Here is a 21,859-nt window from a genome sequence, read left to right as displayed (position 1 = left end):
AGGTTTACAGCTGCTATATAAAATAATAAAGCGTTCATTTAGATTTCATCAGAACCTTTACATGGGATAAAAAGCTTGAAAGCTGGGTAAAAGAGTCTGGAATATTAGGAGGAGGAGGTAAAGAACCGACGATCGTGTCACCACGACAATACAGAATAAGGTTCAGAGAAGCCATGGAAAGATACTTTTTGATGGTTCCTGATTTCTGGGCTCTGACAAGACAAAATAGATCTTATACTATTTTACATCATCATACCACATTACCATCAATTGAAGGAAAGAATTAGTTTTTTTTATTTATTAAAAAAAGTAGTACCGCGTTTTAATACTGGAGAATCTGTATCAAATGATTTTCTTCTTTTACGTAGTTGGTCTACGTAGGATGTATCAATGAAATATTCTGCTAGAATGACTTCAAGTTCTTCCACTCTTGAACTAAGCTCATTACTTCGTGCTTGTTCTTTAAGAAGTATGTTGTGTATCGTGTGAACATCTGCAGTGGGTGCTTCATTTGTTGATTTTATGCTAGTGTCATTTGCAGGTGACAATGTAAAGGGATCATTAGTTAAGGGTGATCGTGGCTGTGAAGGCGCTTGAGCTTGTTTATCAAAAAAGGATTCATAAGCCTGTTGGCTTGAAGCTATATTATTATTTCCCGATGGAATATCCAACGTAAAAAAGTTTTCTTCGACTGGACTTTTTTCAAAAGTTTTCATTTCCGTGGTTTCCTTATTTAGTGGTATCGTTGTCATACTTTCTGGTCTGCCTGTTGTCTCATGATTGTTTGGTTTATTACGAAAGAACCAAGGTAAGACAGATTTAGCTGAAGAAGCAGTTGACATTGGCTGATCTTGCATGAATGTATCATTTTCCTCCTTCTTATGTTTTCTTTTACTAATGAATACAGGCACATGATGTACCAAGCCCCAAGGTGTTAGTCTTGTCATACCAAAAAATAAAATATAGACTGTTGTTAAAACACCATAACAACCACCTGCTAAAGCAAGAGAAGCAAGTAAAGTATGTTGTCTGACTTCTGTCTACGAGTAGTTTAGTATATAATAATCATGTTATATAACGTACCTTGACATCAATTGTACTCTGTGCTAATTGAACAGATAAAAGACCATGAAAAAGCTAATAAAGAAATCAATAGGGCGTACAAAAAAATAAGAATCTTACACTTCGATTAATCACAGGTGCTGGTGGATTATCAGAAAGTGGCCAATTTTGTTGAAAGTTGGGGAGGGTATTGATATCGATATAGTTTGGTGTCTAAGATATGCTGTTAGTTTCAGTTTATGAACTCATTATAATTACAAATCCAATAATAGCAGCAGCATCGCGTGGTCTAATAGCTCGATAACGCTCTGGAGAATAAAAAATAGATGATGTATGGTTCATATAAGTAGTTGCTCTGGTTGCACCAAGTTTGATGTTGGTATACATTAATGTCTAATATATAAAACTTTAAAAGAAAATCTTGATTTATTTGTTACTGCTTACCTCAATAGGTGTATTACCTACAGTATAAGCTTTCCAAGAACTAAATCTAGGATCATAAAGTTGAATTGCCATCGCAGGAACTGAAAGCGAAGCATAAGATACATTATATAAATTATCAATCCTCCAATAAAAATCTAGTCTTCTCAAGGCATCTCTGTTGTCATACGTAAGGCCTGTTGTCATACGGTACGTGTTGTTTGTTTCAAAAACCCAGCATTTTGATGTACTTCCATCATTAGCACCAGGTCTAAAGAACCTTTGCCAGCAATTATCAATAGGTACAGTAGACCAATTATAATACATTGCTGAGCAGTGAACAACTTGCATAGTTGAATTTTGTATACAAAACTCAATATCTGGTGTTTCAATATACGACGTGATTTCTTCTGATGAGTTCTGAATTAAAGGACGATCATGATATATCTATTCAATTGTCAGAATCAAATTTATATGAAGTCCAATCTGTTTACTAAATTTATTAAATAACCGCAAAATGCCAAAAACAGGGCTCCCATTATAATCGCAGTAGTTCCTCGACTATAAACCAAAGCTCTAGGTTCTAAAGGCTAAAATACTTTTAATTTTTTTTTTTTTGTATGTTATTAATTTACCCTTCTGTAACATGCTTCAGGTATAAAATGCATTTTGTTGAAGAAGGAAAAAAGAAAGAAAAAGAAAAAGAAAAAAAAAATTAGATTATTTGATAGTTTGTTTGTGTTTTTTTTTTACGTTGTACTCTGTGTTACCTAATGTTGGCAATAGATCTAGTAAAGTGTTGCTTTATACAATAATGAAAATATTTAGAGAAATTCTGTAATGCTTTTTAAATCCTTTATTGCCTTTCCCTTGTTTAGTGATAACGTTGAATAAAGTTGTGTCTATGCACAGCATTTGATTAGAAAAAGCCATACATATAAGTTTGCTTCATTAGTAGATCACGAATTTCTTGTGTATCCACATTATGCATTTACTACATTTGGTTCGGAACAGCCACCTTTTTTATTTGCTTGAAACAGTTAGAGCAAGATTTAATAATAAAGTGGCAATCTTTTAAAGGTGATATTTGCTTTCATCAACAAGTGGAAATAATACTGTTTAAAGTATACATACTTTATATACAAAACACAACTTATACCAATTAAATGCCTCAGAGAAGAGCGAGAGAGAGAGAGAGATTCCATGATCATTTAATTCACTAACACTCAGTTTGAGTTCAAGGTCAGTTTAAAAAAGAAAACCCAATGAACCTTTTTTGGGAATCCTTGAAGGCTTGTTTTTTATTTTATCATTTTATCTTTTATTGATGCTTCCATACAATCACTCTTATAAAGTACTTTTGGATTATTGGTTACAGCACACGATTGAGCCCAACTTTTTTTATCATTCTCAATTCATATTCACTTCTTTTAAAGTCTTTCCGACTTTTGTCCATTCCTCTTGCTGCTCGTATCCATAATATCGTCTTCCTAAATGCGAGTTTCGTTTGCTATATTTTGCATAAGTTTGACCATGCAGTATATCCATCATATGACTGTCTCTCTATGGGTTACCAACTACCTTTAATGACTTAAAATGCCCTCTTCTATTTAGGTAGATGATGAATTATTTGCGTGTACTATTTTCTGTGATCAAACAGTAATTGCGATTCTTTCGATTTATTACTTCCCTATCAATGGTTACGTATAGTACAAAATAGTAGTACTATTGGCTACACTATCCTTTATATACAAAAAAAATATTAATGCCTTATTTTTGAGGAGATACCATCGACGCATTGGCTGTTTGCTACTATTCCATTGTTTGTGTAATCCATCGCAGATTCAAATACCACTATTATTTAACACATATCTTCCTTATTATTATGCTTAATCACCTCTTATAGAAATCAGAGCTTGTTAATTGCGCCTGAGAATATAAAGAAATAAGCAAGAAAGAAAAAAGCAAGAGGCTTTTAAAGAAGTCCCGAAAATGAAGATATGTAAACTTCAATTATTTTCAATAAGTACATATCAATCTCCATTTTTCACTTGAAACTTATTATGTTTCCATAGCTTTTCTTTGGAACTGTAATCCAGATAGAGTCAAGTATGAGACGTAGTATATGACACCAAGATTGGACAAAATGTTCCAGATTAATACTTTTGCATAACTAATAAAAAAAGCTTCATTCATTATTATTTTTAATTAAATATGGTAAATACCAAAGTTATGTTAAGCTAAAAATTGTAAGGTTCCTAGGGATCTGAATAATAGGATTGTACTTTAGTTTTATTATCCCAATTTTCATTAAGAAAATTCAATGATGATTCTACATTAAATCAAAAGTACAGTACAAAACAATCCCAGCAAGGAAAATTATATCATCAAGCAAAATGATGATACAGTCTAAATAAAAAAGACAATATACTTACATCTTGTCAAAGAGTAAACCTTATATTGTCAGGTATATTCGATTTAGTTGATGAATTGAAAGGGATGATCAAAACTTTTTACAATTAACGAATCGAACGCTCTTTGGTCATTTCATTGAACCATTATGTAGTTTCAGTTAAAGTGTTAATGACAAGTTCATAAAAACCAGAAAGCTGTTTGTGTTCTGTGCTTTCTAAATAACATGTTTATAAGCTAGCAAGTATTTTTCTTGAGCTTCTTTTAAATGCAGCTTAACTAATACTAAATTTCAATCGTTTAAACTACTTGAAGCTGCACATGATATGATAATACATCACTGGTCTATTCCGTATCCTTCCTTTGCTAACAAATCATCAAAAGATGACTCTATCTTTCAAATAAAGCTCCCTGCATCGAAGAAATCACTCGCAATCAACAGCAAGTTGTTCAGATTAAAAGTTAGAAACAGCTTCCTTGAAGCTTTGTATTTTTATTCTTAATAATAAAAGCAAAAATCACGTAGCAACTAATAGTAGTTTGCTCTAAGGAAGAAGGATTCAATCGCTTTTTTAACTCAAAGTAATAATCAATACCTTGGCAAGAAATACATTCCATGACGCTGTGCATAAATTAAAGCGTTGATATTGTTGGCAATTTTAACAACTTGAAATAGCATTCAGCCCAAGTAAGAATGCGCAATAATAGATATAGCTTGTATAGTCAATACTGAGTATATTTAGTAATAGTGCTTGTAGGTATATTTAAAGTTTTAGACATATCACGTACAAGAATATCCACAAGTGCATTTGCGCATGATACAGAAATTATTTTTGTTACCTGGTATTTGAGAACACTACTCTGATGTCAGCATTACATTCGTTTAGATTTATTGGAGCTAAAACTGCATATCTATGTGAATCATGTATATTACTTTTAACAATGAGCACTCTTCCCGTCTTTTTATCTTTGAGAGTTAAAATAGTAATTAAAGCATTCTTACGAGATTTTAAATATGAAACCAGCAATGATGGCATCAGAATAACTATGAGTTCGATGCTTTGCTTAGAAAGATTGGACGACTTCTTCATGATCAATCATCAAGCACTTAACATCTATAACAGCGCTTGATGGATCTAGGCCAATCCTTTTTTGTAAAAATTGAGAGTCAGTCTGCTTTTTTGAATTTTTCAATGTCATCGCACAATGTTATTTTTTGAATCTTGCTTCTCTCTTTTTTTTTTGCCGTTTTTCAAGTCTTTCTTACGTTGGAAAAGGCAACAATTTTATTATAGATTAACCAAGAAATGGAATAAAAAGATACTATTTTATACAAAAAAAGTCATTTTATCCATTACAAATTCAAGAAAAAAGATCGATAACAATTGAAAAAATGAATTTTGAAGAGCTCAAGGAAATTCAGACAAATGAAATCGAAGCCTTAAAAGCCATCTTCATGGACGACTTTCGAGAAGTTACCAATAAATCTGCTTGGAAGGTAAAACGAAAAATGAAATAAAATCGTAGTACATGTACTGAGATCTTTTTTGGACGAATCACAAGGTTACTTATACAGATCCTGAGTTCATATTACACTTATATCCGTTAGGGGTTGAAGAGAATGAAGCTTATGTTACTATTGATCTCAAAGTTCGTTTTCCTAAGTCATATCCAAATAAGCCTCCTGAGTTACACCTCATTAATTCCAAAGGCTTATCTCCTCTACTTATCCAACAACTATTGAACTCTCTTCAAAAAACCGCCCAAGGGCTTTTAGGTCAAGAAATGATGTACGATTTAAGTGACCTCATACGAGCATTTTTAGCCAACCATAATACACCTCCACCTCCAACTTCAAAACTCACACTTCATGAACAAATGGTGATTAGGAATGAACACGACTTAAAAGTAGAAAAGGAACGTGAGATTGAAGAACAGAATAGGAAACGAAAAGAACGTGAAGCCGAATTGCGTGTACAGTCTGCAGTGATGAATGAAAAAATCCAGCAGGATATTGAACGAAAAAGAGAGCATGCTCGCGCAGCACGGGAAGAAAGACAACAAAAACTCGTTGGATTTACTGATACAGCAGAGGATGATATTCAATTGGATTTCCAGTATATGAATAGCAATTATGATATGAATACAGACTCTAAGCTCATCCTGTTTGATAATTCAATTGTTGTGCCAATAGAAAAAGAAGAAGCAAATGATAATTCAAAGGTAATGAGTGCATATTATTGAACTGTGATTAGAAATGATTAACTCATTGTTGTTTAGAAAATATGTTTTCATGCAATCACTCTGGGACCTTGTATTGGAAAGGACGCTATTGGAGAAATATATATTGCTCAACCTATCAATTATACGTTCTCAGAGGATGGAATTGGAACAGAAAGCGCTGATAATTTATCATTACCGGCGTTACTAGCAGTAAAAAAAGTCAATATATCAGGCTCTTATTATACAACACTAGCTGGCAAAAGAAAGCTTCAGGATATTGAAAGAGAGCTTGACCGGCTTCGAAAGATCAGACACCCACATATCCTTAGTATATACGACGCTCGCTTAGATCGCAATGAAATCGATAGAGGATCCTGGGTTTTATATATTTTAATGGAGAATGAGCAAAGAGGAACATTATATGATTTGTTAGTCAATTGTGGTGGTGGCTTGAGGTTAAATATTATTCGCAAATACATGAAGCAATTACTTTGGGCCTTGAACAACATTCATTTAAATGGTTTTATATGTCGAGGTAAAAATCGACCTGTTTGTCTTGTTTAGACATCTTCATAATATATTTTTATGTAGAAATTCGATCAAATAATGTGTTTTGCACCGGCCATCAATCTATCAAACTAGCTCACATTAGTTACAATAAACGATTGCACGGTAATATCTGTTGTTCAAAATTCTTCTATTAGACTACTAACTGGCACTGATTGTTTGTAGACTTGAATAGATCCAACCGTTTTTTAGAGAACACTGAAAATACATCATCTGAGTTGACTTCGTCATGGTTACCCCCTGAAGTACAGGAACGACCTGGAATTTATAGCCGAAAAACAGACATTTGGTACCTGGGTATTGTATTTCTTGAGATGTTTTGGGGTATAGAAGTGACAAATGAATTTGAAAATTTTGATGCATTTTCAAATACTGCTTCTGGAGCACTTCCTGCTGTTGCAAATGCCTTTGTCAAAAGAATACTTGATTCAGATCCTAAGAGACGACCGACAGCTATAGAGTTAATGAACGATCCTTTTTTGAACGATACAGATTTACCTCTGTCTAGTGATCAACCATCTAAGCCTAGTATGGAAATAAATGGTAAGTCTATGATACACTCCTTTTTACGCTTTTTTTTTTTAAAAAAAAAATATATAAACTGTGTAGCCACAACATATGCTCGTTCTGGTAAAAATAAGATGAGAAGCAGGTCTCCTCATAATATATTAGAATCAGAACAAGTACTGTTTTCTCCAAAGAATGAACCTGTTTCAAATCGAATCTTCGCCGCATCCAATTATCCAGTAACAAAAAATAATATACCAAATGTATCAACAGAGCTTGTATCCTCAAATATTAAAGAATCACGCTATAAGGCAGATTTTGAAGAAATAGAATTTTTGGGCAAAGGTGGGTTTGGTGAGGTCATCAAGGTACGAAACCGCTTGGACGGCAGATTATATGCGATCAAAAAGATTAGGCTGGATCCAAAAGACAGTGAAGATTTGAAAAAGATTTTGAGAGAGGTTCATTCTCTATCCAGCTTACATCATCAGTATGTTGTTCGATATTTTGCTACTTGGTTTGAGGATGAAGATGGAACGAATTTTAGGGGCAGTGGTAGTGACAGTGAGGGATATTCCGACGAAGATGATATGGAAGTGTCGAATTATGACGAAGAGGATGCAGATGTTAGCGCGTACAAACAGTTTGATGATTTCTTATCTACAGAAAAACACGCATCTAAGAGTAAAAGCAGGAGTTATTCAAATATTTATTTTAATGATGACAATACAAGTAACAGCAGTGCAAGTGATAAAGAAAATGAAGAGGACTCAGATCAAGAAGATGATGATGATGATTATGATACTAACTTCATATCCTTTGGCTCTTATAATATAGATAATAATATGAGCACTGGCGATAGCACAAATAATACTATCAGCACAGAAAAATACAAGCCAACTCCAGTGAAGAAAGCAACACCTAAAAGCAAGAAAAAGAGTACTGAAAAGAGTTCTGATGGCTCAAAATCTTATTATACTACTAGAGTCTTATATATTCAAATGGAATACTGTGAAAAAAAGACACTCAGGGATGTAATTGATGAAGGGATTGATGAACAGGAAGCATGGAGGCTTTTTAGACACATCTTGGAAGGACTGGTTCACATACACTCTCAAGGCTTGATACACCGTGATTTAAAACCTGCAAATATCTTCTTGGACTCAAATAATGATGTAAAAATTGGTGATTTTGGCCTGGCCACATCGAATCAAACCCTCGTAGATGGACAATCATTTTCTCGTACTGCAAGCCAAATTCGTATTTACAATAATACCGAAAATAGCAATGTTTCTGCAAGTTATGCAGGTTACTCTGCTTCAAACCAAAACTTGGATGAAAGTATGACTACTGGTGTTGGTACCACATTCTACGTTTCTCCTGAAGTTATGCCTAATCCGACCACTGGAACCACATCAGGTATGCGTTATAACCAGAAAGTTGACATGTTTTCTTTGGGTGTCATCTTTTTTGAAATGTGCTATCAATTTTCCACAGGCATGCAGCGAGTTGTTGTATTGAATGAGCTGCGTAATGGTAAATTTCCGCAAGATTTTCCTGCAAACTATGTCAATCAGCAGAAAATCATTAGCATGCTCCTCTCACCGCAGCCCAAAGATCGTCCCAATAGTTTTGAACTACTACGCAGTGACCTCTTGCCGCCAAAGCTGGAGGATGAGTATATCAAGGAATGTGTACGAACTATTGCAAATCCGAATACACCCTATTACGACAAGCTAATGTCTGCTATGTTCTTACAATCTCCAGACCGACTTAAAGATTTCACATACGATTACCAAACGAACATGGAAGTACCTTTTGATCCATACAGCTATATCTTTTTTGATCGTATTAGAGATCATATGGCAAAAGTGTTTAAACGCCACGGTGCAATTGAGGTATCATCTCCTCTGCTTATTCCCAAAAATGATTTATATGAATGGAATTGGAAAAACCCTGTTTATATGATGGATTCTCGAGGTTCTTTGAACCAACTTCCTTATGACCAAACTGTTCCATTTGCTCGTTTTATTGCTCGCCAGAAAGGGTTTCCCGAATTAAAACGGTTCACATTTGATAGAGTCTATCGAGAAAATCAGAGCGGTGGCCAACCCGAAGCTGTTCTTGAAGCTGATTTTGATATTGTGCACAGAGAGACTGCAGCATTCATGGTACCTGATGCAGAGGTTCTTAAAGTAGTAGAGGAAGTGTTGGATGAGCTGCCGCCATACAAAAATGGCAATTTTTATTTTATGATCAACCATACAAACATCGCCGACCTTATCTTGGACAGTTGTCGTGTTCCTCCTGATATTCGCAAAGGAGTACTTGTTGCTCTGTCTAGCTTAGGAAGAGTACCATCATTTGCAGCCGTGCGAAATGTATTAAAATTAAAATTTCATATTCAAAGAAGTGTCCTGGATGAGTTATCTCTATTTAACGTTCAAGGTAATCTAATTAAAAACCAGCATTTAATTCATATTAAAATGAATATAGGAGAATTGGAAACTGTTGCGAGAAAAGTGGAGCTGTTGTTAACAGGAAACCATAAAACCACATTTAGAGAAAATATCGGTGCATTGAGAATGCTACTCATTGTCGCCAAACATATTGGAATCCATCACAAGATCATATTTCACCCGTTATTAGTCTACAACAACCATTTTTATAAAGGTGGATTGATATTTGAAGCTATCAGTGATACAATTGATTCAAAACGAAAGGACGTATTGGCAGTTGGCGGCAGATACGATTTCCTCATTCAACATTTTGCTCATCCCAATGCAACTGCAAATCGTAAGCTTCGAGCAGTGGGAGTTAATATTGCTGTTCAAAAACTGATCCGGCATCTGGATATTCACCAGTCTGGGCAAGTTAAATATCTAACAAAAGCCAAGAACGAAAAATTGAGAAGCTTTGGTGCATGGGCACCCAAACGATGTGACGTCTATGTTGCCAGCTTTGGTAAGGTTTTGCTACAGGAACGATTGGACCTTGTAAATGAACTGTGGAATCATGGTATTCGTGCCCAGTTTCAGTATTACGATGATGAGCAGAACGATTTATCACCTGAGGAGCTTGTTTCACTCTGTAAGAAGGCGTGTATCAACTGGATTATTATTGTGAAGCATAAAAATTCGGAAAGTAATAAAGCTGAAATGACAGTGAAAGTGAAAGACGTATTGAGAAAAACAGAAACAGAAGTTACCAAATCAGAATTATGCCAATGGTTGATGTCGGAAATAAATGAACAAACTAGGGTTGATTCAGCAGTAAAAGTTAGAAGCAAGCATGAATTAAAATCAAAAGATAACTCTGATTTAGGTAGCATAAATAAAAATAGAACATTAGTATACCTTATTAAAATCATCAAATAGTACGTAGCGATCCTTTTTCTCTTGACTTATCCAAATCTGAAAATATGGAGCAGAAAAAGTTGAGTTTTGAAGTAAACATTGTGTTTAGCGAAGGACGTGGTAAAGAACGTACAAGGATGAAGCATAAGCATAAAACTGTTATTACTGATAAAGGTAAGAACTTGCAATTGACATTTGTTTTACAAAAAAAAAGGAACTCACAAATCCCTTTTTGTTAAAGCTATTAACCGACTCACACCTATTGTTGATGATCAAAAGAAGGACGTTCAAGTGGTTGCTTTTGATCTTCCTAAAGATACCATTCGGCACATGATAGGCTATGCATTTTGGCAGGATGATGATTATAAGAAACTACTAGATCGTGTAGGTGTCAGCCAACATGACACGTTACATAAAGTAAGACATGCTGTTCAAAAATTAATTGACGCCAAACACAAATGTGTATGGCTTTATTCTCATAAAGATGATTTTGCTTTGCTGTGTTGTTTAACTTAATAAATTGTTATTTTATGAAACCCCCCCCATTCCTGCAATTAGTTAATACATACACTCACTTTCAGATTATCAAACTTCCTTTTCAAGATCCGATTTACAACCAAATTTTGCAAAGACTAACACCCATCTTGACTTCGTATCCCGTTCGATACACATTGGAACAGAACAATATTTATTACGATGTCAAAGCTAACCCATATGAATATATGATGGCCTTCTATCAGGTTGCTCTCTTATTTAAAGCTCTCAGATTACCTATTTTTCAATTGCGTTCCTCTTCGCAGAGTTTGGATACCTGGTCATGCAACAATTGATAATAAAATCCTCTGTCAAAATATTTTTGACCGTTGGTGGATTAATGGTGTTAATAAAATGAATCTCTGGGCCGAGATAACTCATATGAATTCTGCAGCTTTGAAACCTCAAGAACTTAATGTGCTTCGACTTCGTGAAACTATATGAAAACTCTACTGCTGATGCACTACGCACATATAGATACACCATGTCTTGTTAAGATAAGATGGAGAAAACAAAGAAGTATCGTTGCATCTGTGAAGCTGTTGAACCACAGGAAGTACAAAATGCAAAAGCTACTCTTGTAAATTCTCAATCTTTAGGTCTACAAAATTTTGAAAAATACTTTAGAAATCGTGCATTGATTACTGAATTATTACAAAAACATGTACTAAAACTACAACCAATCATCTGACTACTCATCTCTTTCACCGAAAATTTAAATTGTCCAGGCACAGTAGAAGGCAAGGATATGGTCACCAAATTGAAAAATGAGTTTGGAAACTATATTATTTTTGTTATAGGTAGCTATTCCGCTCCAAATACCCGGTATCAAGAACCTGTGAGAGGCGTCGGGTTAAGAAGGCTGCTGAAGGAACATGGATTCTTAATGCATTTGATTGATGAGTTTCGAACAAGTCAGTGCTGCCCCTCTTGTGGACATCGTAGTTTGACAACCTTCAAGAGACTGCCGGATCCACGGTCATATCAAAGACGAAATAATCCTGAAGTTATTTGTCATGGTTTACTTAGGTAATCAAATACTCTGATCAATGACTATCAAAATTGTTTGCTGACTTTTTTTTTGTCTCTTGGATGTACAAACCAAAATTGCAAAGTGATCGTGTAAAACAGTTCAGGTGCTGAAGAACTTTGTGAATGTTTATGGAATCGGGGTTTGGTGACATGCCTAAGCATGATTCATATTGTTCGTAACCTTCGCTTGAATAGTGAAATACCAGAGAGATTTCAACGCGCTGTGACTGAAAGAAGAGGCCCAACTAGAAGAAGAAGATCTGAAGCGAATGAAGAACGATGAGCTTTACCTAAAACTCTTCGACTTTTCAGCACGATTATCGCTGTGTTACCCTGGATACACTTTAGTATATTTAAACTTCAATAACTTGGTACTTTGTTTATTAATACTCAGCTGTTGCTTCTTTTATTATTGAATGTAGGTTTCGAGTTATAGGTAAGTTTCATGTATTGATATATTATTTATTTTCTACTTGCTAATTTTTTTCTTTTATATGTATTCATTATTGCTATTATTTTATCTTTTGCACCATTTTTTTCTTTTGATCTAAATTTTTTCCTGCTTCTACGCTAAATTTGATCTTTTGCACTATTTTTTCTATTTTATTTGCACGAATTTTTTTCTCAAAAATATAGCAATGGTTTCGAAATAAAGTGTATTCCATCCGTCGTGAAGCTGACAACTTGCATTGTAAGACAGACGTCAGTGATACAGCTTCTCTTGATTCTTGACCCTTTCAATAATTTAAATGTATAAATCACTGCATAAACACTCTTCAAATTTTCACCATATTCTTTACTTTTCACTCCTTTTTTACCTTTGATCTCCAAAGGGCTTTTATATTATTTTTTATGCATTTTATTTGAACTTGTTTATATGAATTACTATGAATACATCCTAACTTCAATGAGGTTTTTTAATAAATTTCACCAATTGATCAAATTCATTTCAAATACAACATAGTAATAATGACTCTAATTTTTTCAAAAGTGGTAACCGTGTCATCTTATTTTTTCTTTCAGAAAAGAATAAATAAATAAAAGCCAGTATATGGTCCGTAGGACTCAATGAGACTCATGAATTTTTTTACCTCCGATAAAATTTTATAAAGCAATTTCCTTTTCGAATTTTTTTTCAAGTATTGATGAATCCTATCACTTCAAAAAATGAGAATAGTTATTAAAAAACTAAAGTATTCACCTGTCGGGTCTCATCGTAACAGATCCTAATATTGACTTATCAAAGTCGAGCTTTTGACAGTGGAGAGTAATTACCCAAAGACAGATTCAAACGTCTAAAAGGTTGACATGATTTAAAAAGATAAGACAAAGTCAACGAAGCCATCAACAAAGGCTATTCATTCTGACTAATAGTTGCTGAGTTCAAATTACTTAAACTAGCTTATTGAGAAGAGGTAAAAGTATACAAGTGTGCGTTTTCCAGACTTTTTTTTTACGTCCGCAATTATGGCTTAAGGTGTTTAACACGCTCTGTTTTTCTTTGGGAAAATAAAGCATGATTTATCTATACAAGTAAAATCTAAAAATTCATCTTGTGCCAACAGCATCAACGATGTTAACGTTGAAACTGAGAAAGGGCTGAGAAAGAAGAATACGAAGACCATATTAAAGAATAGAAAGAGATATGAGGTACACTACATAAAGCCTTTTTGTTGTTCAACATCAAACTAAAAAAAAAAAAAAAAAAAAAAAAAAAAAAAAAAAAAAAAAAAAAAAAAAAAAAGTGCGATAAATGTTCAAACCCTGAAAAGGTAAATCTTGTTTCAGGTTCCTTCTAGAAAGCTACAAAAAAAGGGGCATCTCTTTGCTTCTTTGCTAATCATATAAAAGAGGCAGATGTAGTTTTGAACTTTGATGTGAGAGTTACATTTATATCTTATCCTCTTTTTGCATAAGTTGCTTCAAGCAAATGTTAAAGAACAATCAATTTTTGCATCATAACTGACCTGATAAGATAAAAAATGATAAAACAGGGGTACGCGTCGTGTTCCAAGAAAAGAAGACATTTAAAGAGTGAATGGAAGACTTGTTTTGTTTATTCATCGTTTTTTTTTCCTTTCAGTTTAAAAACAACATGCGTAAAAAGAAAAAGAAAAAAAAAAAAACTCTATTGTCTCGCTCTCTGGTCCTCTTCTTTCACTATCTGGTCTTTCATTTATGGACATGGTCATACTCCCGGCTTCATTAAGCCTTTCTAAACAACAGTCAATTCTACACTGTAAACAAAATTCTTGCCATTCTCTTCTGAAAAGGAAGCAGAACTAGGCTGCAATCGATGATTGCTTTACTTTTCGGAGGTAAGCACTTTTATTCTTATTTTGTTTATGTCTTGATGACTGAGACTGACACTTCATATACCCTATCAGTATAAAAACGTGGAGGTAAAATTTAGCGTTTACATTATTAATAAAAGAACAGTCAGATCAAATGGAATATGCTATCATTAAATCCATGTCCAATAAAATGTCCTAATCCGAGCTTAAATTACATACAAAGTATTTCTGAAACCGTTGTCCAAAAATAGCATCCTTCAATTTATAAACTTTAATATAGCAAATTAATGGATCTCATTAGTTTAAGTAAATGTTCATCATAAATGATGCAGTGATCCTGTTTCTATAACCAAGCAGTAAGTTTTTATGTATAATAAGATAGTTTGGCTGAGGGAAATATGGGGACGTACGAATCACTTACCGTCAAGTCCGTTGTAGAAAAGCCAATTCTTTATGGGTAGTTCATTAGCAGAAAGCGTTCGCAATATATCTTGAGCTAAGATCCCACCTAGTATTGCTGCCACTGGAGATATCTCTGTATGTAACAGTGCACAAGCCTCTCTATTTTTAAAGAAAAAAAAAGGTCAGACAAATACATAATAGAATCAAGTATGCTACTTACTTAAACAAAGCTACATTGAATAAAGTTGAATCAGAAATGCCCATATTTTCAAGGTATTCATTTATTTTTTCTCCTATAAAATCTTCATTCTCTTCACATGGAAACGTGCCATAATCCCTTTGAAACATTAATAAAACTAATGTACCATATTTTAATTAATAAGTTGCAAATGCCATTAATTTCAAAATATTACTGTAAATAACAAAAGCAAGAGGCGATATTCTTTTTTTGAGTATCTTTAAGGACATTCTTGACCAATCTTTTGATAATGAACTCTCTAGGCTTGCATATTGTTCTGTATATGCAATTCTTTCTGACTTTTTACTGGAACTTTTTTCTCTATCATTATTTTTTAATTCATTCAGCACCATTAACGAGATATCCTATTTACGGTATGTAGACATGCTCTACCAAGTCACAGAATATGTAACCAAACCAACCAAACGCATCTGCTACATAGAATGGTTTCTTTATCTTTCTCCTTAGCTGATTAACTCGGATCTAAACAACCTAGTATTAACATTATAGAATGCAAAACAGTTGATATCTACCATAGTTTCATAGTCAGAGTGAATTAAACAAACAATGTTGAATGATTCAAAATAACTGTCTGGTTTTTCTGAAATATTTTCTGTGTCAACATAAACATGAACACGAGGATTCAACAACTGAATATTACGCGCAGCTGATTCTGCTCTCTAAAATCAGTGGTTATGTGATTATTTCAATTTGAAAGTGAAAAATAGATATTACATTCTTTCCAATATCGTCTTCGCGCAATAGAAACTGTGATCCCAAATCATATTCATTGACAATTTCGTGATCAAGTAATGTAATGCTAGCGACACCAGCTAGAGCAAGATTTTTGCAGACCTCATTACTTAATGCGCGAACACTTGCAATTAAAATGTGTGCCTTCCCAATACTACGAGTTACAAAACCCATAAGTATAGCAGAAAGTATAGTATTCTATTTACCGTTGCTGTGCGTCAAGTCCCCATAATCTAATTTGACGATCATAGATAGCAGCTTCATCTTTTATCAAAAACCCTCTAACAATCAGTATTTATTATGAAATATTTTTCATTCAGATGCAGACCTTTGGAAATTGAAGTCATTTTGGAAGAAAAGTTCATTAATTGTTCACGCATATTCCACAAGAATCCTATCCAGTATCGTAATTTGAAAAAAAAAAAAAAAAAAAAAAAAAAGCCGCACGATGCCCACAAGTATTAGATTATAAGAGTGTACAACGAGCCGACAGCTGTATTCCACTACAAGTTTTTACTGTTGCTTAATTTATTGCATTATCGCTTCGCACAAGGTATGTAATAGATATGCTTTCTAAGTATATTTAAAAAAGAAAAGCCCGTGTTGGCTATCAGACTGCAACCTTTATTGGGTTGTGAACAAATTTTTTGTGTACAATCTTTTTTTTTTTTTCATTCTGTATTTTGGAATATGGTGCGGTTTATTAAAACTAGACGACAACATAATTTAGAATATTTAGGTGAAGACGATTCTGAAGCTTCTCAAACAATAGCTATGTCTGATGACGATTATACTGAACCGTCAGATAATGACAGCTATGATTCTGATTGCTCCGACTCTCATGATTCCAATTGCAGTGATAGTGACCTTCAAGAGTCAGACAACGATCATAATTCAATTTTACCAAAGGACAGACTCTCCGAAAGTAATAGCCAAACTGTAACTACCATCCAACAGGAAATATCCGAGCCAGTATTTGAAATAGATTACGAGGATCATGATAGATACACAGAACTATATAACGAATGGCTTGCAAAAAATGACTCAAATAGTAATTTAAAGAAGACGGTTATGGAAAGCAAAGAAAGAACAGCAAAGAACGAAAACATAAAAAATAAGTTTGGGTCCTCAATGGATCAGAACACCATTCTTTCTCTCAAAGAGAAAAAAGAAGAGCAAACAGACAGTTCCCTTTCATCAAACACTACCTGGAACAGATCGCACGCTTTTAGTAAACAATCATTGAAGACTGAAAATGTCAGCTTCAGTAGCATAAAGCCTTTTAAGGAGAAAAGTTGCAGATGTAATAGTAATGAGGAATCTCTTCCATATGAAAATAAGAAAGCACCTCAAAAAAACCTATTTGATCAGCATAAGCATAGCACAAATGCCTCTCAATCGCTCGACAAGCCATATAATTCGACCTGGTTTAGAAAAAAAGACTACAGTGGAAATAAAAACCAACATGGCAACCGATCCTCCAGTTTGTATTATAGCAATAACAAAGTAGCTATTACTCACATTAACACTGAGAATGCTTGGTCAACTGTAACTCCAGATAAGCTTTGGGAACATGATAAAGTTACCATTTTAACTGCCGTATACCCCAGTACATCTGAGTCATCCGAGAAAGCTATACTTGATTCAGACGATAACATCAAGAATGATTGTGTCATTAAAGGTTCTAATGCAGCAAAAGAGGATGAATTGCGTAATAAAGGTAGCGACATGAACAACAAGACCGCTTCTGATAACATTGCAATGGTCAATCTTTGTGATGATAAACCGGTTGATGTAATCCCTGAGCAACTAACTATTGACGATACATCTTTTGTTAGCCAGAAAACATCAGAAACTGAAAATACAGACAAATGTTCCACTCTTAATCTTAATAGTGTGTTGTCAGTAACAAATTCACTAAATTCACAAGATACACACGGTTCTGAGTCTATAAACCAAAAGCAAAATACCGAACTGAAGAATGATGTGTGTACTTCACAGCAATCAACAAACAACAATAAAAATATTAACTTCGAGAATGATTATAAAATCTCTCTAAAGCCTGAACCATCAAGTAATGCATGGAATGAGTTTGCCCTGAAAGAGTTACTGGCCAACAACTCACTCAGTAGAGCATCAATTATTACTGGCGACAAAAGAATTCCCATTAAAAAAGACTTTAATTGTAAATTTCTGTAATATTGGTTATACTTATTATTTGAAGACTAAATTATTTTTTTTAAAATAAAATAGACACTGATCACGATAAGCTCTCTAATGAAAGCTCAAAAACAGCTACCTCTTCATCACCAAATGCGAATACTACACCTAAGAGAAGATATATTCGACGAAATCAATCATCAAGACTAGCTTGGGAAACTGTGGACGATAAAAAATTGAAGACTTTGAAAGGTAAAAAAAAAAAAAAAAAAAAAAAAAAAAAAAAAAAAAAAAAGGTTTCTCATATGATACTTATACTACATATACATCAACAGACTCCCAAAGTAATGTTAATGATTGGACTGCAATTAGTCGACAAAATACATCTAAACAAGTTAATGGCTCATTAAAAACAGCAAGTACTATTTTATGGAACAATAGCAATATCCAACCAGAAACTAATCCTTGCAAGCTTAATTGCTATATCAGCAGTCATACTCATACAAGAAAATCATGCAAAAATAATCCTTCGAGAACATCTGTGAAAGCTTCTGACAGGAATGACGATTTTAACGACCACAAAAATATATTATCCATGGGAGATTGTAATGTTAATAAGGAGGAATACAACACAATTGTTGACAATAAAGCTAACATTGAGCACACTCACCGCAAACAAAACGTCTTAGAAGATTGTCAAAAAGAAAATATTGAATCTGATTTTACGAAACACACAGCTATGAATGATCAGATTTCGAGTTACGAGATGACTGAAGCTAATTGTTTATCACATGAGTATAGTTCATGGCCTATTATTGAGAATAGAAAGAATAGCAACAATAACTTGACTACAAGTATTGAATCAGAACCTACTAGTAGCAATTATACCTCATGGACGATTAATAAATATGATTCAAACCATTCCTGGACTAATGCTTATGAGAATCAATCAAATAGAAATACACAAAGCAGAAGTAGTGTTTCACCAACTGCTTCACAGAGATCTGATAATGATACTGGGATTTATAAAACAAAATCTCCTATTAGAAACAATGGCTGGTCTGATAAAATAGCTACAAAACATGGTGACGGTGTAGCAATTAGAATAAGCACTTGTAGTAATATAAAGCATCAAAGTAATAACAAAAGCAGCCTTTTAGATGCATCCGATATGAACGGAATGCCTTACCAAGAAAACTCAACGCAGCAAAAATCAAAGTCTGGATCTCACCGGAAGAGTTTGTCAATTAAAAGTTATCATTACAATTCAAATGATGCGCATAATTATTACGCCAACAAAGATGCAAATGATTCATGGGACAAACCATCTTTGGGGAAGATAACACCTCATCATGAGAATGTCAGCACCTACGACTCCAATTCTAATCATCCCAATCAACTGCATACTGCAAACAGTTGGACTCAGTTTACAGAGAGCTTTAAAAATAATGAACTTGTCGATGACACCAATGTTATATATCAAGATAAAAAATCAAAAGTGAATACAACTAAGAAAGTCATGCAAGCTGCAGAGGAACCGTCTTCTGACTTAACTATAACAGCCACACATGTTCATGATGATCTTGACATGAGAATTACATTGGACGATGAAAATGATCCTAATTGGCTTGAAAGCCAAACTATCTTTGGTATACCTCCTCCAGCCAAAACATATACAACAAAAATAAATGATAAAACGACACCAAATGGACAAATATGCGAAACAGAAGGTTCACAAAGATTTGTCAATAGTACTGATAATAACCAGCCTCAAAGTCTATACAATCAAACCCAATTTGCACCTATCCTCTATACCCAAGCTACTCAGATTAACAATGGAAACTTAAATGTTGCATATGTTCCAATAGTTTCATATAGTCCAAATGGAACGCCTGTATATACTATGACATATCCTGTTTATCAGCCGGCAAGCAACAGTATTACAGGATCTAAAGGCACCAATGAGGCTGATCCAAATAATAGTTATTATTGTCGCCCTGTGCCTGTAAGATATGAGGCAAATGGCATGGTTTATTATGGCGTCAATACGCCCATGTACCCACCAATCTACTATCCACCGGAACTGATTGGAAACTGCCGAGATGATCAAATGCATTCAAGAGAAGATGGCTGGGGATCTACAATTAATGAGTAACTTTGTTTAACAAAAATCTTAAAAATCATATTGAAACGAAAAGGCTGTTTTAGTCTTTGATGGAATAAAAAATAAGTATTGCTCATAATAATAATGACTTTCATATTTTATACATGTAATTTTCTACATCAAAAGTTGGATTCAATGTTAAAGTTTTGGAATTTTGTCGGTTTAAAAGAGTCATCTCATTGCATGGTTTATGAGACGAAATAGGGAAAGGAATTATTGACACAATTTGTAATAAACCGGAGATAACAAAGTAATAAAAAAGCACCCAAAACCGATAATTACTCTGAGATACTTTTTTATTCTTAGATTTATATCCAAATTAAAAGTTATCCTTTTCAAAGAGGGATTTAGGGTGGGATATTTATATTCCTTTGAATGATAATTTCATGGTGTTTAGGATAGGGGGTTTTAGGTAAAAGTAGTATAACAACAAAGATAAAGAAATACTGTTAGAACTTGGTATCTCTTTATTAAGTTAAGATAACTAAGATTGAATATCATTAATTCTACATGTAAAAAGTGAGAGTATTTATAGACATGATACGGATAAAGAATTAGGACAGATTTATGATCAATTCGACAGAATAGATGATTACTATTTCTAATTATTAGTTTAGCCTGTTCCTAGTTTGTATTGTCAATTATGCTATTGGGATGGTTTCAGATAGCTCTGGATGTAGGACTATTTAGGAGATGGTACGGATGAATATAAAATCCTCTAGTTCCGTGATTGGATATTATGGCTAATAATAATATCTCAGTTAGGATAAATGTTTGCGTGACTTAATGATGATCCGGTAAGTAATTGTCATTCCTTATTCAACATGCTCATATCATCAATAAACTATATTACAACCACGCCATACATTTGACTGTGTGAAGTTAATATAAATAAAGCCTAATATAAAAATCTAATCAAAGTCTTTTATTGATCTGTGCTGGGAATAATGTTATAAATGATTCCAAAGTTATGTCAACATATTATTTAGGATCATATGAGATTCCTTTTACTAAAATAAAGTGACTATAATCTTATGTATCCTTAACAGAAAAAAGCCTTTGCAGTTAAAGATATTACATTTGAATAATAATAAAAAAGATTTTAAACTGTTTATGAATACCCTCTCTGAGTGTTTCAATAGTTAAACCATATTTAAAAAAAACTTGTTTTTAATCGATAGTAGGTAATCGTAACACTGGTAAAATGAGGCTATAAAAAAAGTACTTTTTTTTTCCTTTTTTTTTCTTTTTTTTTTTAAAAAAAAACATTCTTTCTAAAAGGTAAGTTCTTAATATTATATATATTCTATTTCTGATCTAATGGTACTTTTACTTTAGTAAAATCTTATTGTCTGTTTTTTTTTTGGGGTTTAAATGGTCTTTATAAAGTCTCTTTTTAAAGACTACCAATTCTTCTTCTTTTACTTGTTGGTATAAGCTTGGCTAGTGTCTTTTTTTACCTGGTTCACCTAAATTAAGGTGCTATTACTTTTACTACATGTATACAATAGCTAATTATTATTACAGATGCGTGCTGCTTCCCTTTTCTTTACTTGTTGGTATATGCTTAGCTAGTCTTCTTCTGGCCTATCTAAAGAAAGGTACTATTACTTCTACTACGTATACTCGATAGCTAATAATTATTATAGATACGTGCTACTTTGCTTTGGCCTTTTACTGTTTCTTTCTCGTCATTGCTTTGGTTCTTAAGTACTGATGTCTTTTCTTCTTTTGC

General features: G+C 33.6%; 4 protein-coding genes across 4 annotated transcripts; 3 read left to right on the top strand and 1 right to left on the bottom strand.

Annotated features, from left to right (window-relative positions):
- Window positions 1-293: 293 nt before the first annotated feature.
- Window positions 294-947, bottom strand: RO3G_10566 (uncharacterized protein; the record flags this gene model as incomplete). The annotated part of the gene is made up of 1 exon (XM_067665151.1): window positions 294-947. The coding sequence occupies one exon, from the start codon at window positions 945-947 to the stop codon at window positions 294-296; it is 654 nt and encodes a 217-aa protein (XP_067521252.1).
- A 4,340-nt stretch (window positions 948-5,287) lies between these two features.
- On the top strand, window positions 5,288-10,467 carry RO3G_10565 (uncharacterized protein; the record flags this gene model as incomplete). The annotated part of the gene is made up of 9 exons (XM_067665150.1): window positions 5,288-5,392; window positions 5,458-6,117; window positions 6,175-6,327; window positions 6,517-6,652; window positions 6,850-7,227; window positions 7,294-7,314; window positions 7,357-9,639; window positions 9,688-10,281; window positions 10,451-10,467. 9 exons carry the CDS (start codon window positions 5,288-5,290, stop codon window positions 10,465-10,467), a joined length of 4,347 nt encoding a protein of 1,448 aa, XP_067521251.1.
- A 1,116-nt stretch (window positions 10,468-11,583) lies between these two features.
- Window positions 11,584-11,923, top strand: RO3G_10564 (uncharacterized protein; the record flags this gene model as incomplete). Its single annotated transcript, XM_067665149.1, has 2 exons — window positions 11,584-11,745; window positions 11,882-11,923. 2 exons carry the CDS (start codon window positions 11,584-11,586, stop codon window positions 11,921-11,923), a joined length of 204 nt encoding a protein of 67 aa, XP_067521250.1.
- A 4,651-nt stretch (window positions 11,924-16,574) lies between these two features.
- Window positions 16,575-20,115, top strand: RO3G_10563 (uncharacterized protein; the record flags this gene model as incomplete). Its single annotated transcript, XM_067665148.1, has 3 exons — window positions 16,575-17,985; window positions 18,054-18,212; window positions 18,296-20,115. 3 exons carry the CDS (start codon window positions 16,575-16,577, stop codon window positions 20,113-20,115), a joined length of 3,390 nt encoding a protein of 1,129 aa, XP_067521249.1.
- Between the last annotated feature and the right edge of the window lie 1,744 nt (window positions 20,116-21,859).

Source organism: Rhizopus delemar, genomic scaffold (genome assembly GCF_000149305.1).
Source record: "Rhizopus delemar RA 99-880 supercont3.8 genomic scaffold, whole genome shotgun sequence".
NCBI lineage: Eukaryota > Fungi > Mucoromycota > Mucoromycetes > Mucorales > Rhizopodaceae > Rhizopus > Rhizopus delemar.
This window is presented reverse-complemented; position numbering and strand designations above follow the sequence as displayed.